This window comes from Panulirus ornatus, chromosome 7 (assembly GCF_036320965.1).
Source record: "Panulirus ornatus isolate Po-2019 chromosome 7, ASM3632096v1, whole genome shotgun sequence".
NCBI lineage: Eukaryota > Metazoa > Arthropoda > Malacostraca > Decapoda > Palinuridae > Panulirus > Panulirus ornatus.
Window position 1 is genome coordinate 48,108,975 of NC_092230.1, and position 19,515 is coordinate 48,128,489.

General features: G+C 38.6%; 1 protein-coding gene across 1 annotated transcript; it reads right to left on the bottom strand.

Moving 5' to 3' along the window:
* Positions 1–1,354: 1,354 nt before the first annotated feature.
* Trs31 (trafficking protein particle complex subunit 31) lies at positions 1,355–16,538 on the bottom strand. The gene is made up of 5 exons (XM_071663746.1): positions 16,330–16,538; positions 13,356–13,512; positions 7,177–7,303; positions 4,894–5,076; positions 1,355–2,557 (listed from the first exon to the last, which is right to left on the bottom strand). Exons 2-5 carry the CDS (start codon positions 13,505–13,507, stop codon positions 2,459–2,461), a joined length of 561 nt encoding a protein of 186 aa, XP_071519847.1. The 5' UTR covers positions 13,508–13,512; positions 16,330–16,538; the 3' UTR covers positions 1,355–2,458.
* Positions 16,539–19,515: the final 2,977 nt, after the last annotated feature.

Sequence of the window (19,515 nt, forward strand, 5' to 3'; positions counted from 1 at the left end):
TGGTGGAAAGATGGCATGAATGATACTTTTGAACGCTCAGGGCCTGAACATGCAGGAGGATGCATGGCATGTGGTTTACAGGGATCAATGTACTGAAGTAGGGCATATGAAATGGTTGGGGAAACCACAGAGGGGTCTGTGTGGCCTGGTTGTGGATAGGGGCTTTGGTTTCACTGCATTATACCTGAAAGCTAGAGAGTGGATGCAAAAGAATGAGACCATTCTTCATCTGTTCCAGGGGTGCTACCTTGCTTATGCGAAAAATGGTAAACAAGAAAAAATTAAAACGAATCAGAACTGATAGGAGGCCTCTGGTTTCAGTGCATTATACATGATTGCTAGAGTGGATGTGAACAAATGGGTCCATTCTTCAAATGTTTCTGGTGCTACCTCATTATGTAGAAGGCTAACAAGCATGAAAAACTCAGAAAATAGATAGGAGGATAAGACATAAAACCCACAAAGGGCTTGTACATAAATTGTTAGGAGTTGAAAACCCAACACACACAAATAATACATTACAGTATTTGCCTCTAAACAGGTGACATCTATACCTGTTATCATAGAGGTATCATACTTATGATTAGTAATGAGGTCATATAATTTACAGATGGGGATAAGAGGTGAATATTACCAATACCTTTTTTCAATACGTAAATAGACATTTAATTTTGTCCCCCATGATTAGACTATGAATGAAGGGGAATGCAGGAATGAAACATGATATTCAAGAAACATTAAAGATGGAGATAAAAAATATTAAACAGGTTAGATTTTGATTTGCAAAACATTAAGAATCTTGTGACCCCCAGATGCTCATATATCCTGGACTGGTATGAATTCCTATGTATGGGAGCAAGGGAAGAATATTCACAGCAAATGTACAATTCTGATGCCTAAGAGAGCTTTAACAACCAAACTTGTGACTAAAAAATCTGAAAGGCAACAGGAGATTGTCATTTAGTGCAATATTAAATTTACCTACTTTTTCTAAGCATTACTCTCCATATAATCCAGAGAAGCATAAGTGCCCCTAATCTCTACAAAATGTCCAAAAATGAATACAAAATTGTCACTATTACTAACATTGATAACTCAATCTACATAAGATTGATTTTGCATATCTGGGTCTCTGACTTTCAGTCTATTACTGCACATGGACAATCCATCCCCTTGCTGCCCACCTACCCCTGTCATTGAGATGATTTACATATGTAGGTAGAAAGAAGCAAGCAGTACCACCAAGTACATAGCACTGGAGCTACTGAATGAACTCACATTTACATGTTCAAAAAGTAAAACCTAAAGTGCACTCATTAAGAATTCTGCAGATTATGGATAATATAAGAAAACAGTAAAAATGTATTTATTAAACTTTAACATCCACTAAATAATTCAAACTATTCTAATAATGAGGAAAACTTGTTACAAGGCAACATATCTCACCTTAGATTATGATACAGAAAACATCGGCAGTGTAGCCTGTAGATTTTCCCAGCCACTTGACAATTTAGAGTGTAGGTTCAGTTCTCCATGCTACTTGACAGCTTAGATTGTAGGTTCAGTTCCCCATGCTACTTGACAGCTTAGACTGTAGGTTCAGTTCTCCATGCTACTTGACAGCTTAGACTGTATGTTCAGTTCTCCATGCTATTTGATATTTTTTTCAGTCATATGCTGATTTCTTTCGCTTTCAACAACCTCATACAAAATTTGTAACATGAAAAATATTAAGAACAAGAAAACATGAATATTTTCTTTTTTCTACTACCATTTTCTCTTCTACAGCTTAGAATGAGCAAATGTAGTTATATTACAATTTGTCTTTATCTATATCATACTACATCAATACCTATCCACACTGTGTATAGTGCATGTTTGAGGCAGGGTGGTCCATAAAAATCTACCTCAGATATATCAAATATCTTCAGACCTTCAAGAGCTGATGGCCTAACAAGAATGGTCAAAATATATCCTTTCTGCATGCTGAGGTGACAATCACAAGTGAGGCAATTGCCATGTGCCTCCACTAATCAATATGAAAGTGAAACAAAAAGTAATTCCCTTAAAATAATATCAAGGAGTATGGAAAATAAAGGAACATAGAGAGACAGAAGAGGAAGTATGAACATATACCCTCCTTGTAAAACAGCAAAATCTGGAAGTTTGAGTGGATTATGAAAATACGCAATACACCAAAAACAGTGCTGCAACATGAACGTGAACAGCAGTTTTTCCAAAGATGATCAAAATCATCTGCTGCTACCTCAGGTAACAATTCAGTTTTATATGACCAAAACAGCTGTGGCAATTTTTAACATCACTTATTGCTCATCAGCTTTACATGTCAGAAACACTGACAATACATTTCTAGATGGAAGAACAATGTCCTTCCCTGCTCTCCCAATACTACAAGAGTAATTCTACCACTGTAACCATTGTCACCTCGTTTACAAAATCACCGTCCTTCTAGCTGCTTGTCACGGGTCAATACACCATCATCGAACTTGATCATGAATGTTGTTCCTTTGTGCCAAAGAGCTGTCACCTTTGCTGGCTGGAAAGAATGCGTCTCGTGAGAAAAAATCTGGTTAGCTTAATTCATATATTATTTCAAGATTAATACTAAGTGTAGTAACCTATGTGCTCTACATATACTTCCAAATTAAACAGAATCACATATTCTGTTGCCTTTCTTATACAAACTAATATGATGTTATCTGCAGCATAACACTACCCCATCCAATTCTTTCACTAAATCTTATAAAACAAATGCAACCCTTCATATCCTTTCTTATTAGAAACATTTCTTATACCTACATCATACATACTTTTGGATGTCTATATGAAATACAATGGTTATTATGCTTTCCCTACATCTTTCAATGGTTATTATGCTTTCCTGACATCTTTATACAGTAGTAATAATACTGCAAACTATCCTACTTCCATGCTCTTAATCCCATGAAATAATTTCTGAATACACAAAAAGCCATTTCTTCCTTCAAGGGAAACGAGGGCAGAGCTCTCTCTCAGGTTATATAACTGTCATCCATAATCCCAATGGTATGTACTGTGGTTTACCCAACATCTGCCTCTTACAACAAGATCATCATATGCTATCCATTGTTTGTTACTATCCCTGTTGCCATATCATGAATCCTATGCTATAAATACGTCACGTCAATGGCCCTAACTCATTCCAAATTCAAACGGAACTAAGGAGAGTGGAGAAAGCAAGGAGTAAAAGTCTTTGACATTGAATATCACTTCATAATCAAATGTCATGAAAAATAAAGTATATTCATTTGATGGTAATTTCCAACTTTTTGCAGTCATTCCAAATTTCTTGTGAAAGAAGAAAAAAGAAGTTCTATAAACTCTACGGACAGCAAAAGCTGAATATGAAAGTCCCCTACCAAGTAACAATAAAAATTGAAAATAAAAGTGTATGAACTGTCATTTGATTTCACTTTCACTGGTCTGCAAATTCCTTATTTATCTAACTTTTCTTACTGTCATTACAATTCTGCCTTTTATTTTGAATCTTATCAAAATTGCTAATATCACTTTGTTAATATCAAATGTACAATTAAGTACATTAGTGTTCAGTAAAATATTTATATCATATATAAGATCTAAACAAAATAAAAAGAGTGTGGTTGAGAGAACAGAAGAGGGTGTATTGAAATGGTTTGGACACATGGAGAGAATGAGTGAGGAAAGATTGACAAAGAAGATATATGTGTCAGAGGTGGAGGGAATGTGAAGTGGGAGACCAAATTGGAGGCAGAAGGATGGAATGAAAAAGATTTTGAGCAATTGAGGCCTAAACATACAGGAGGGTGAAAGGCGTGCAAGGAATAGAGTGAATTGGATTGATGTTGTATACCAGGGGTCGATGTGCTGTCAATGGACTGAACCAGGGCATGTGAAGCGTCTGGAGTAAACCATGGAAAGTTTTGTGGGGCCTGGATGTGGAAAGGGAGCTGTGGTTTCGGTGCATTACACATGACAGCTAGAGACTGAGTGTGAATGAATGTGGCCTTTGGTGTCTTGTCCTAGCACTTTTTTTTTTTTTAAAGAAGGAACAGACAAGGGAGCCAGGTGAGGATATTCCCTCAAAGGCCCAGTCCTCTGTTCTTAATGCTACCTTGCTAATGTGGGAAATGGCGAATAGTATGAAAGAAAAAGTGTATATATGTCTATGTATGTATATGTATGTACATGTTGAAATGTAGAGATATGTATATGTGCATGTGTGGGCATTTATGTATTTACATGTGGATGTAGGGGGGTTGGGCCATTCTTATGTCTGTTTCCTTGTGCTATCTCGCTAACACAGGATATCTCGATGAAACATTGAGATCTACTTGAGAAGGTCCAATAAATAGCTATAAAGATGGCATTTAAGGGAGCTAGATTACAGGGACAGGTTAAAAGCTATGCTTGAATTTGCCTACAATGGCAAAGGAGGACAGGAGACATGAAAACAAGCTTAAAGATCCTACATAAAACTGAAAATGTTCAGAGTGAACAGTTGTTTGAAATCTATAAAGGGAGGATATATCAATCAAAATCTATAGAATAATAGCATGCTGTTTTGGAAGTGACTGACTGATACTAAGTTCTGAGCATCCAATATGAAAAGAAGTTGATCATACCACAGAAAAAAGTTCTAGAGCTGTCAAAGTAAGAAACATGTTATATATAATGTTTGAGAAGATTAGAATGAGATAAACAATAAAACTGTAAATGCAAACTATACAGACACTAAGTTGTAGGTCTATAAAAAAAAAGAATTGAAAGATGGGATCCTGCAAGTGCAAAATTCCCTCCCTGCTTTACACAAACAAATAAAAAATATGTGTAATTCCTCTAAGCAATTCTTACAAATCCTGTAGCATTGAGGACAGACTCAATGATGCCAGCTATGAAAGCAGCACAATTGATGGAACTCTTGTCACGAGGCACAGAAATGAAACGGTTGACCAGTGGCTCCTTCTCAATCAGGTAGTAAATACGCTCGTCATCTGTTGCTCGGTCCAGCTTATCAGCCTCTTTACCAAACAGCGACTGAAAAGAAGTTCAGTATTGAGACACAAAGGTATGAAATCACACACAGAAGAGCCATCTCAATCTAAAATGTTCACAAAACAAGGACAATTAGTGCACTTGACATATCTCTTTTACTGTTACCATAAGAGTCGAGAATCACCCAGTTACACATTTCTGTATCATGCTTTAATCTATCATGCATAAAATGGTTAGGAACAAAATTCATTTGAATTATCCCATTTTTGAGACTGCATGACAACAAGATCCATACTTAGACAGCAGGTACCTAAAAAATAGAGATCAAAAGTAATTTTGCCAATTACACTTTAGGATCTCAACACCTTTCCACAAGTGAAAACAAAAGCCTTAACTATAGTGGGCTACTGCTTAACATTAACCTTGCATTCCAATTACTCGTATTATTCTTAACCGAAACTTTCTATGCAGTACTTTTCAGTTAAGTAAAAATACTTTTCCCACTATACAAATGAAAGTATCATGTGTATAAACATGATAAGGGAATGTTTGGGTTATGTGTGAGAAATGTTAGGGAAAAGTGGTATAATCTTATCACAGACCAATTGCACTTACTTTATTCATTCATCTATAATTACCCCAGGACCTCTTACTACGAAAGAGTCCTGGTGTTACCCAAACCCTTGCCAGAGGTGAACTCTCACTCACACTGTAACCTCATGTAGGCTTAGTCCAGTAACACCACCAGCTGTACTAGTACGATGATGTGATGTCACATTTTACCACTATAGTTTATTCATTGTTAGTGTCATTTCATACCGCATATACTTTGTGTAATATTTAAGATGTGTTTCATAACACAAATAACAACTTAACAGTGACACAGCATGTGAAAGTAACTAAACCAATTACAATGTAGTATTATAATGCCTCAACCTGCCACAAAATATGTTTTAATATTTCTCAAAAGTCAAAATAAGCATCTTTACCTCCATCTTTCAGAACTGCCTTAGCCTATCTAGCCTGCATTATTATGCTTTAGTAATACTTCTACTTTACCAATTTCCAACAAATACTACTATGGTGTTGTATCCACAATGACCAATATGTATGTAAAAAAAAACGTGATAAAAACTCTCCTGCTTAATGTAAAGAAAGAAACAAGGAGAGACATTCCTTTCTCATATTTAAGGTCTTGTCTTAAACATGTAAATAATGCAGAAAAGTGCATGCAGCAACCCAAGGGAAAGAATATTCAAGTTTACCACCAAAATTTATGAAAAAAAAAAAGGAGGCAGAATATGAAAATGCCAGGTTTAGAAACTGAATTTTGCTGCATCAAGATCTTAATGCAATTTCTTTGAGTGGATTGAAGAAGGTTCATAAACCTGGACATTGAATCATAATAAAGACCTATGTTACAATCACTGGACCTAAAAATCAGGAGAGAGCTGCGAAGATCAACCACAGGATCTGTGAAGAATATTGAGGTAAACAGACTTCATACAAAACTAATGGGGCCAGTGGACTTTTCCTCTGGGTTGCTTCTCTCCCTCAAAGACAGGTGAAAGTTGCACTCCTTTGACCCACATAGCTGTCTTTTCTTTCTGCCTGACCTACATATGGACTGCTGGCATTCTATCCACAAACATACAATCTCTCCTTGTCACAAATAACACCTGACAACACTGAACTCGCATAACTCATTCTTCATAACTCTATATTTCCTTCACTGAGTACTATGTGCTAGCCCTGCCTTTTGGCAAAATGGTAGGAGCAATGGGCAGAAGAAGTGGGTAGGAATGTTAAACAAGAGCACTAGTAAAAACATTAGGTAGAAGTAATAGGCAAGAAAATAAGGTAGGAGCATTAGGTAGCGACAGTATGTTGGAATATCAAGCAGGAACATAAGGTAAAAGTAGCTGGTAGGAACATTAAGTAGGAGTAACTGAAAGCTCTATGCTAAAGTTACCCTCTGATAGTCACCTGTTAAGGGCAAAGCAATAAAGGCTATGAAGCAGCACTGGAGTTCAAAAGTTATGCACACTCTTTGCCATGGCCACCCTCTTGAGGGAGTTCCTAAAGGGAATGGGCATCAAAGATATAGATAGATAAACAGATAGGCTTCATTATATACTTTACCTTCCACAGTGTTCCTTTCACAAACAGAAGAATGTTGAGAAGCTTTGTTTCCCGTTTATAGTTGCGCTCCCTTACAAAAAGGAGTTCTACCATCCTGATCCCTACACGTTGACCCAACTCTGATAATCTGGCAATCAAAAGTATCATATATAAGTATAAACAGTTATAATGCACATCATATCATATTCATCTGTACATCTATTATGTTAACTTTAATGTTAACAAAAAGTCAGTCTAATACAAAAAGAAGACAATAAAATGCACAATGGCATAATACAAAAAGTCCAAATCATGATAATGTAAATCACATTATATATATACACTCCAGAGTCCTTTTTTTACTATTTGAAAAATGGAACTGGGCTTTTCAAATTGGAAAAACTAGTGTAATTTTCCATTAACCTATAAAAATAGAAGCAAGTTTAAAATAAGGACTCAAGTTTTATGACAGAACTTTATTTCTGTAAATCAAGACTTCTTTACATATAGTACTATAAATAAAGAACACTCTTCCTTTTAGATTTTCAACCTTTTAATCATCCAACCAATTTTCTCTCCATGCTTGTAGCCTGCTATTTTCCAAGCTGTACCAGAAACATATCTCTCCTTATAGAAAGAGAAATAAACATATTCAAAAGCAAAACAGCCATGCAAAATCCACAGACATGCTGTAATAGCATCAATATAATAAATAACAGTGGTGTTACCACCATATATTTCTTCTTCTGTAGGATGCTCCAGTCACGGACTAAAGTCCACATTAAGGATAGGCCATTATAGAAATACAGAGAGGTTAATGAAAAGAAAAAAGAAGAGGCAAGGAAAAGTATTCATGAATTTTGGAGGGAGTGAAAAACCTGTATTTCAAATGCGCCAAGTCATAGTAATTGGGAAAGACATGAGAGGGTAGAGCTCCCAAGCTTCAAGGTGAAAAGAAAGAAATTTATCAAAATGGCCCACACTTGAGTTGCTGAATGCTACACGGTAATCATGTGATGTTGCAGCTTGCTAAATACTGCATGGTCTAGCTAGTAGTGGAGGCACACAAGCAGCCAGCTCTCAGAAGCAAAAACCAAAATAATACCTATAGAAGATGGAAAGTGAACCAACATGTGGTGTAGGGTAAATGGGTCAAGTTTAGAAGTTAGCCTGGGAGAGTTTACAAGCTGAACTGCTTTCAAGTAAGAATGCAGAGCTAGAATCCCCCCAGATGTGACAGCAGTACTCCATACAAGGATGCATCAATCCTTTGCATAAATGGAGCAACTGTTCAGAAGAGAAGAAATTTCAACACCTATACAAGACTCCCAGTTTAGCTATTTCTGAATGTTGGGTTTCCAAGAAAGAGAGGATGTTATAGTTATAAAAAACATGTTCATTAAATCACAAGGTGGAATTACAGAAATGTCAATGTAGATAAAAAAAAAAGCTGTGAGGAATTTTCGAGAGAAGGTCTTAGAGGCATTAAACTTAACCAGATTTTGTCTACCCCACTGAGATATTCTGTCCAAGTCTTAGTTAACTGAGAAAGTTGTGTAAAGACAAGAAGCACATCAAATGAGAGAAGAAGGAACAGAATTGAAGGATTTGGAAGGATGCCAATGCTAGTCATCAATGTATGAATGCATTTGGTTATTTGTGGAAGAAAGAAAATTACTGATAAAAAGGAGAAAAATTGTAGGAGACATGACAGAACATTGAGGGACACTGCTGTTGAAGGAGAAAAGAGGGGGAGGCTGATCCACCAATAAACATGGAGATAGATTGGCCAAAGAGGGAGCTTGATATAGAGGAACAAAGAGAGGGAAGGAAGGCAAAAGAGGGGATATGTCATGGGCAACTACAAAGGATTCCCTAAAATCTTTCAGGGATGATGACCAGTAATCATTAAGATAGGAAAGAATATCATCAGTGGATCCTGCCTTATAGAAGCCATACTGATGATCAGAGAAAATACTCGTTTTGCCATTAGTTTTTCCATCTTTTGTGCTGATGTTATTCTCATTTATTTTTACCTTATCATCAGTATGATCTATACAGTGTATATAAACTTCATCATTACCATTTATAAAGATATTCTAGATACCATATATATATTTTTTCATATAAAACCTAAGTACCTTTCCCACCTGAGAGAAGTACCATCAGAAACAAATGAACAATGACCTCCCTTGTACACTTCCAAGTACAATGCACTAGACCCAGAGCCCATCATTTATAACTAATCCCCACAGACCACCCCATGGTTTAACTTCACCATCTCATCTACCTGGTCCAGCCCACTTACAGCATGTTGCCCATCTTCCCATGTAATGCATCCATACAGTTCATTCTAAACAATGTAAACCCCTCATCTTCTTGAAAGTTTAGGCCTCCATAACCTTATCCTTTTCTCTCCTTATACGTCTCTCCTTATACACCTACCTTACCCTATGCTCCCACCACTCTTAAACTAATATCCTAGTTATCAATCTTTCTCCACTCATCCTCTTCATATGTTTGAACCTATTCAGCACACTCTGGTAAGCCCTCTCAATCAGACTGCAATTATTACAACACCACTCCCTGACAATGACATTCATTGCAAGATTAATCAAATTCATTAAATGATCAATACATGTCACACCACATATCATCCTCAGGCATTTCACTTTCAAAATATCATCCACTTCCTTTACTTTGTATCCAGTGCCCTACATTCACATCAGAACAGCACTGTCAGGACTACTATGCCCCCCAAACATACCCGTCTTTACCTTTACACTGTGCACTCAGGACCTTAGCCTCTTCTATCATTCTGTTACTCACCTCTGCCCCTATGTTTCCATCAACAGAAACGGAAATTCTGAGTAAGGAAAAAATCTTTATATAACTGCAGATGCCTCCCTCTCATGCCTGAAGGGTAAGTAAGCTTGATGTTCTGTGAAGGCCCCTCCCCCCTTCCCCATTATGCTAACCCAGAAATTACCCTGGATTTTGTGGCAGGAAATCGTCATCCACATATAAACAGGTGGGATGGTTGTCAAGGCATATGCATGAATATGAGTGGAGAAATTCAAGGGTTAATTTCCATTCTTGAATTTATGTTCTCTGTTAGTATTAGAGGTGGGCGAGCTGAATGCAACTGGGTGATGTGGTAGTTCAGGGTGTAGTTAGGGGGCATGTGATACCCACCGTGAATGAAAACAATGAGCCGCTTGTGGAGTTGTGTGATTGAGGATACCAAATTTAAAGAAAGAGACATACATATAGCCAGCACCAAAAGTTACGTCAACAGCTGAAAAAAAACTTTTTTATGGTTAAGTGGCATAAAAAACGTAATTAACGCTTAACATAATTAATACTTTGTTACACTCCCCTTCCTCTTGAAGCAGTCCTGTCGCCTGACAGGAACTCCATCTCATGATTATTGAGTAGCTCTGGGAAAACTACTCCACAGCTGCTTACCACAGCCAAAGCTTTGATACAGAAGACATGTCCATATCCTGTAGCTGTTACTTCTCGATGGACCACAGGTTTTAGTTAGGTTTAGGATAGGGCTGTTTCCTGGCCTGTCCTTGAAATAATTCACCTCTATCATTCAGCCACTGTGTAACAAAGCCAGGAGTGTGGCAAGGAGCTCCATCCTGCATAAATATTTTTGCCTTTGCAGTGATTCATGTAAATGGTCTGCAAATAAATTCAAGTATACTACATGGTTCACTTTCACATTCTTGTTCAAGATTTTCTAATCATCACCACAACAGCTGAAACAGCCCCAAACAATAAGGGGAGGAGGGCGTTTTACAGATTTTTCTGTGCACTGTGACAAGTGCAGGTCTAAGTTAGGTGGAATGCACACCCTCCCTCTGACGTTTTCAGTCACAGGAAACGTTGACTTGTCACCCCACAACATGGTTCCCCATGTTTCCTGATCCTAAACACAATAGTTCCTGCACAATTTCACATCTCTATCCATATAAGTGGCAGTCAATAGAAGTTTACCTTGGGAATGAAAACTATGAAACGCCTAGTCATTATGAAATAACTCCTGAACACTCCTTAGCGAGATATGTTTGAGCAAGTTAGGGTTCTTCAGCTTGATTTCACTTGCTGTTAGGGATGGGCAGGCTTTAATTTGTCTTGCAATCACCTTAAACGTCCTAGGAAATGTTAATTTTGCTTTTCAGACTTAGGAAGAGGAGCTGGTAAAACAGGCTCCCCTCATTCCATAAATCATTTCACCAACCTTTGGATACTTCACTGGCAGACAACTGTTTGTTCTGTAATCTATTTCAAATCAATCACTGGTTTGTATAAAGCTATCACTGCTGCAATGCCCTCCTTTGTAGTAACTCTTCTGGGCATAATATGATGGCACAAGAGTTAAATTATACAGAGAAAAAATACCCGACACATGGAGACAAACACAACAGACACGAGCCTCATGACTGCTAAACACAAACTGATGGTTATGATGCCTTATCACTTTATTTACCAAACATATGATTAGTCCTCTCAATGCATGACATACTATATTACAATTGCCAGATATCTCTATATGAAATATAAAACGATTTTCATAATAAGTCAACAGCCCCTTTGCACCTAAACTTTTAGGGTCCATGGGAATTATCAGAATATGCTATAACTGATAGTTGTATGAAAGAGAAACTTGGATGTAAAAATGCTGAAAAGGAGGAACTGTAGGGATGTCTGATAACTTCTTAGTGTGGCTGAGTGTGACAGTTTGTTGTGGCTTTAGGAAAAGTAGAAAAATCATGGGTAGGAAAACAAAGTAAGCTTGAAAAAAATGTTGGGTGAAGAATAACAAAAGATAAGAGTAAGCATAATAAGGGGAGTGGGCAAGGAATGGAAAATACTCAAAGCAGCATTACTTACATAAGCATGAGAGAAGAATGGAACATATTTAGGGAAGCACTGCTTATGTGTGCAAATGAAGTGTGTGGCATGAGGAAGGCGAGATGATAGTATATAAGGAAGAGTGGTAAGTGGTGGGATGAGGAAGTTAAGCTGCAAGTGGAGAAAGAAAGAGAGACAGAGAGAGATGTATATGTGATTCCTGCAAGAAATGAATGTGAATAGTTCTGAAATGTACAGAAGAAAGCAGCAAGAGGCCAAGACAGTGGAGAAACATAAAGAGGACAAATGACATGAGTTGAGAGAGTACTTGCAAACTTCAGGGAGAATAAGAAAATGTTAGGAAGGATGAGTTTAATGTAAGGACAAGAGAACAAATAGTAGCATCAGTAATGGGAGTAAATGGGGAAGAGGAACAAGGCAAAGAAAAGGTAAAGAAGAGTTAGAGAGAGTATTTTCAAGGTATGATAAATGTGACGGATGATATGGTGGCAAATGCAAGGTGTCTGGGACATGGAGGTATCCAGAGTGAATTGTTTCCAAATTGTTTAGTGAAACAAGAAGTAGTCAAAGCTTTGCATATGATGAAATGTGGCATAGCAGCTATATTAGATGGGAATGTAGTTGAACTTCTTAAGAAAGAGGGTAAAAGTGTTGTTAACTGGTTATTCAGGATTTTCAATGTCAGTATGGCTCCAGGTGAGGTGCCTATGGACTGAAAAAAATGCCTGTATGGCATCATATATAAAGGCAAAGGGAACAGTAGTTAATGCTCAAATTACAGATGAACTGTACAAGTCTGTAAAGTAAAATTGGTAAATTGTATGAGAGAGCTGAGATTGCATGCACAAGAACAGAAAAGGGTAGAAGTGTTGGAAATGAAATATCTGGGGGCTATATATGTGGTATGGTATACTTTGATCATGCAAGGAATGACATTATAAGAGAGGTGAGACAGAAAATGTAGCCTGTAGGAGAGATATGACGCAAATGTGCTGAAGACATAAGGAGTGGATAGGCAAAGACTGACTGACTAGGAGGGTCTACACATTAAAAGTGCTTTCACAGGCATTTAAGGCTCATCTAATATCAAAAATTTAAAAGAACAATGCAGGTCCTTGATTATGATCCAACAAGAACTCTTTTGTACTTATGGACACATCAAAAGAACAATGTAAAAGAACAATGTAAGTCCTTAATTATGATCCAACAAGAACTCTTTTATACTAATGGGCACATCAAAAGAGAAATGAGATAGAAGATGTGAAGACAGAAGAGTAGCAAAACACCAATACACGTGCTCTTTTTTCTAAACTTACTTGTTATGTAACTCGTTGACACTAGTCACACGGTTATGGGAGTACTGCACCATCTCAGAGAAGAGCAAAGCATATGCCGTTAGGCTCACCTCAGTCTTGCCTCGACTTAGGGACTTGTCAAGGATGCTAGGGCGTTGTTTGCTGCTACTCATTTTTACTGTAAATGTCATGGAAATACATGTATTTGTAAATTTCATAAATTCTTTAATAATCACTTTTAAAAGTAATAACAATAGATTTGCAAAAACTCGCAGAATCATGTTTGGTGAATTTAACATCGTCTTGTAATAAGGGAACGCAGCTACAAGAAAATGTAAAAAAATACTGTAAACACAGATAATTTTTATAAAAACATAAAAAACTATAAAGTCTCATCAACTTGAGAGGGTCAATCAAGAGGAAGGAAAAAAGAATTTTGTAACACTTGCTCCTTCTTGTGTGTTATAAATTGTTTATCTCTAAAATCAATTCTCAAAAAGAGGAAGAGACCAAAATATTCCATACCCAAGCAAATTGAGGTTAGCAATATATCGTAATGAAAAGTTTTTCCTCCTAGACCTCACACTAACCTGGCTCTACTGATTCCGAAACCTGGAGAAATCAGGGACTGGTGCCTGTTCTGGAGACACTAATGATACTCTTTAATAAGACTACCAGAACATTATCACCTTTTTTAAAGAGTCTCCCCACAACTAGTATCAGTCCCATATTCTGCCAGGCTCTGGAACTGGTAAAGCTGAGTTCAACCAAGATCTCACAGAGCACAGAGGTCAGATTTTGGGGCGAGTCCCAAGTTAGGTCTTTTAGTTAAATTCCTCCATTAGGTCCAAGGTTAGGTTATAGACCTATCTCGATCATTAAGTATAGTATTGGGTTAGGTCCTGAGTTCTAGGTTACTGCTAACCAAGGTTTAAACATAAGATTTAACCTAAGCTAAAAGGTAACCTACCAACCTAATCACCAAAACCAAACATAATGAGGTAAAAGTAATTTTAGTTCTGCATCAAAACTAGCTTCGGGAAATCACTACTTATATATCAGGTGCTCTGTGGTTAGGTTTTGATTATAGAAATACCTGTGGTGTATGAATTTTAGCATTAAATTTTACTGAATAAAGTCAGACATGGCAACAGTAATACATACTGAAAATTGTGAGGCTTACCAAAGGAAAAATAGGCAATACATTTGTTAAAAGTCAACAAAACCTATGAAACCTTCACCTACACTTACCTAGGATATAAATATTTTTAAATTTTCGATGGTTAAATTGAAATATCCCAAAATTTATTCTTGTTTACTGTGAGACATCAAACGGTTAAGTATAAGCCCTGCAAATACAGTCATAAGATGGAATCCACTTGTATCTCCATGGACATGCAATGCCTAATAACTGAATGTAAACACAAAGTGAAAATAATGTCAGTATAACCCTATTACCATTCCATCTCCTGGGTGAAGCTTTATAGTAATGAGGTCTGTTGATACTTTACAAGTATCCTGACTACTTTTATATTACCAAAATTAACCCTACAATTTTTCCCAACATGCATAAACCTTACTGCCTTAATCTATATTGTTCATCAATGTAGTATGCTCCAAGTTATGGTCTGCAATTCGTAGCTTACTAACTAAATGTTCCACTAGCATTAAAGAACAAAATAAATTGTTATTCAAAAGTAACAGAGATGTACAGCAGTTCTAAACAATAACAACGAAAAAAAGGGGTAAAAGTATAGTTTAGCTCTGTATTACTATTAGCGTTAGCTATTCAATTGTTTTTTTTTATGTGCCATCAGTGTTTAGAAAATACAATAACAGTTAAACTTTATCAAATAATTTCATAGTAGTTAGGGTAATGTATACTGTGAAAAAGTGGGGCTACATGAAGTGAAAGTTAGTAATGCAATTGTAGAAAACAGAACCTATTAAAAACTCACCTAACCTCCCTAGCAGTTGAGATTTATCTTAATATTTGATATTTTGTTAAAATATAGCAACCAATTACACCCATGAATGGGTGTCTGCAAATGCTCTTGAATGTCAACAAACAACTAGCAAAAGAATATGCAGCTCAGAAGCAGACTATTCTTATGTTCGTACATCTCTACGATACATCTCAGCTCCTAGGTGAAGTTCTCATATATTTTCTTCATTTTTCCTAGTGTAACTTTTACAGTAATTAAGACCACAGTTTCCCTGATGTATGTAACACTCACCACCACACCTCAATAAATATCGTTCAATTTGACACTCAAAGTCACGCTCTGCTACTGTTATTTCATTCTCTACCCTATTTTTTCAATCTTTTTCAATGAAGGCTTCCTTAACTTATTAATCATATTCTGTGGCACCCCTTTCCCATAATTACCATATTTCGAGGCATACTTATCCCATATCATATACCTTAAACCTTATCTGCGATTTGTGATTTTAGACATTCTTCACTTTACGCAGGGGGAGTACTGAAACTATATTACCAATACTTAATATATAAACATTATTACAGTACATTTCTATTAAAACATACAAGAAAGCAATTATTCATAAGCATAAACTCCTTTGGCATCCCCAGGGTGGTTAACTGGACTTTTAATATGATTAAAATTCCAATGGTAATGTCCGAGTTCAACGTACTTAAGATCCTCAAAGGAAATGCCTGAGAAACTGCTGTGTTACCAGGTCAGGTCAGGTCAGCAATATAACTGTCACATACCATCATAAATGACAGTAACGGGTGTCATACACCGTAACAAGAGTGGCAATAACGGGTGACATCCACCGTTGTAAGAGTGACTAACGGGTGTCATCTACCTCCATAAGGGTAACAGTAACGGATGATATCTTCCATTATAAGAATGACAGTAACAGGTGTCATCTACCGTTACAAACGTCCCAGTAACGGATGTCATGTACCGTTATAAACGTCCCAGTAACGGGTGTCATCTACCATAGCTAGTGATCAACAGTAAGATACCTGCTGCTCCTGTTGTGACTCCACACCATAAGTCAGAGTTCCTGTTGCTGGGCTGACACACACACACTACAATAATTATTCTGCGTCTTCGATGACGTTCATGCGCTTCTTCCAGCCTTCCATTGGTTCATTGAGACGATGGTTGACTTATTAGTTGACAAGTTGAGAAATTGTACGGCTCAGCTGAGGGAAGACTCGACCTAAGATCCGGGTCACGCAACCACGCTATTGATACCACAGTTATTAAAGAAAAAACAAAAAAAGAATGATTCATTTTATTTTAAAAACATAAATTACTTTTATTTTATTATATCAATTATATTGTATAATATGGATGCTGAAAGTTATGATTGACCTACAAAAATATCGATTATATACTTCGAATTTGATCTCAGAGGGTGTTATTCATGTCACTTGTTTACTACACTGAAAATATATATGTATATTTTATGTATAATTACCGACTGGTACAATATACTCCAACTATGGCCAATGTTCTTCTTTTATTTTCAAGGAGTGGGGATCATGCCTGCAGTGAGAAAAAAAGGGATTTCGGTTACCATATAAATACATAATTAGAAGTGAGCAATATATTCAAATTTGATATTATATTGTATAGTATATACATGCTTTCATCTATGCAAGCCTCTTACACAAAGCACTGTAATACTTTTGTTGTTATTATTATCGTTTTATTCTTGTTTTCCGTTTCCTGCTTTAACGAGGTAGCGTCAGGAATAGGCGAAGAATGGCCTCTTCCGGTCACCTCCATTATCAAGCCGGATGCACAATGCACCGAAACCAGAGCCCCCTAATCCACACCCCTGCAGACATGGGAGAAAGAATATTACCGACACATCTCCTGCGTGTCGTAGAAGGCGGTTTAGAGGGATAGGAGCCGGGGGACTGGATATTCTTCCCCCTTGAATTTCAGTTTTTACATATGTCAACTGTTGTATTCGGAGGTGGAGGGGAAGCACTCATGATTGGGGGAAGGTGGAATGGCTCCCTGCTCCCCCGCCAGCCCCTCTGGTCACGCATTACCACAACTTCGTTGCTCGAGGGAGGAAGGAGGCATCATAACGGTCAACCTTCGTGGGTATGGTCCCCACAGAAGCTATGGGAAGCAGCAGCCAGAGTTATGCGTCCAAGCCTTGGTTGGAGGATCACATGCTGACTGCTTAGGATGAGAACAATGGCTGAAGTGATCCGCCGAACATTATGGCAGACATAGATGAGTTGTCAAAGATACGGTGTTGCTAACATCATCATCGCTTCAGTTCATGTCCAGCCAGACCAGAGCCGGGCTGGTGTCTCTGGTAGTTGAGCCAGGACTGGCTGGGAGGCTGGTAATACAATATTACTTCGTTCATCACTACACAGTAGCCGGGCTGATGGTAGTGGTGTGGCAGGGGAGGAGGTGCATGGGGTGAAGCAGGCGTGGCAGGGGAGGAGGTGTAGTGGGGTGAAGCAGGTATGGCAGATGTTGGTGTGGTGGGGGTTAGGCAGGTGTGCACGTAGGAGATATAAGGCAAGGGTTCTGTGGCGATGGTTCCACAGATGTGCTGAAGCAAAGGTTAACTGAGAGAGGTGAACCACTGTATGGTCTCGTGGTGCTGCTACAGAAGATTCGAGGAGGTCTCGTGGTGCTGCTACAGGAGAGAGGAGGGCCTGCTGAGGTTCCAAGGTGATGAAGTAGGTGGTGATGCGACTCCATGGTTGAGAGGATGGTGGCCAGAGGCGGAGTGTATGTTTGGGTGGTAAGGTCGTGAGGGAGATGGAGTTAGTAGAGTTCTCAAGGATCAAACTGTTGCAGGAGATGGGCAACGGCGAGTCTCACGGAGCCAGACTCACACTGGCCTACTACTGAAGGAGGTTGTGGATGACCAGGCTCCACGGAGCTCCTGACGAAGGAGGAGGAATAAACCGGAGTCACATGGCGCTCTATGTATTCAGGTGCGTGCGGGGAGGTCATCCCTAGCACATGACCTGGCTCCCTGCAGGTGACAGGCTACCATCATGTATGGGGCACTCTGGGAGTCACACTACACCAGGGGGGGGGGGAATAAGCTGTCTGGTGACCTGTGCAGGTGACCTGTAGAGTACCTGCCTGCTGGACCTGGAAGGCTTTGACCTGGCTGGATCACGCCAGGTCACTGACAGCACTGATATCGAGGTAACTTGCGGACTTCAGGGTTTTCTGTAGCAACGCTAGCAGGTGGTGCTACACGTCAGCAGGTCGTGCTACACGTCAGCAGGTCCTGCTACTGTCAGCAGATCCTGCTATACGCCAGCAGGTCGTGCTACACGCCAGCAGGTCGTGCTACACGCCAGCAGGTCCTGCTACACGCCAGCAGGTCCTGCTACACGTTTAGTGGATGAGGAAAGTTTTAGTGTTTCGACCAGAGAAACATGAACCAGCGGGAGCGGAGGAGCAAATTCTCCAGTATAAGAGACGTGACCCTTACCCTCTGTAAACCTTCGTCGTGTCCTGCAAGAACAGCGATCCCTCGAGAAGGTATATGAGCATAGGAATAACCAATGGCGTGTCAGGGGCTGAGGGAATATAGCTACCCAATGTTCAGCAAAAGAGGGAAAGAAAGTCATGGCCTTAGTAACCCTAGCACACCACACCCTGGGTCTGGCACATCCAACGCTTCTCAAAGTTCGTTTCTTCTGCTGGGTTCCGCTACCTTCAGTTCTTGTTCAGACATGACCTTGACCTGTTGCTTCAGTCTGTGCTGCTGTTCTTGCTTTGTGGTTTATGGTTTTTGGCTCCGACAGACAGGGGCCATGGATGGTGGCAGTATGGGGGAGGAATAACCTATAAATAAATGTGCCACAAGTCATGGTAATACAGGGAAGATCTCAGTATGTCTCTCAGTAGAAACTCGCTGGTCTGGAAAATTGATACTGTCAGTATTATTACAATGGCTCTCTCTCTCTCTCTACACACACACATATATATTTGGTGACTAACCATAGTATTTTTTTTCTTTACAATGACGACTTCCAATCACGTTTTCTTTACTTCTCTATATCAACGAAGTATTTAGTTTATGTAATTTTTTTTGCTTCAGTAAATTGCACTTCATTTTCCCTGGTCCACCAGACGTGTTGGAACCAAGTTAATTTCAAGCGTGCGTCACACTAACGAGCGAGGACATGGTTCTGGGGTTCACAAGG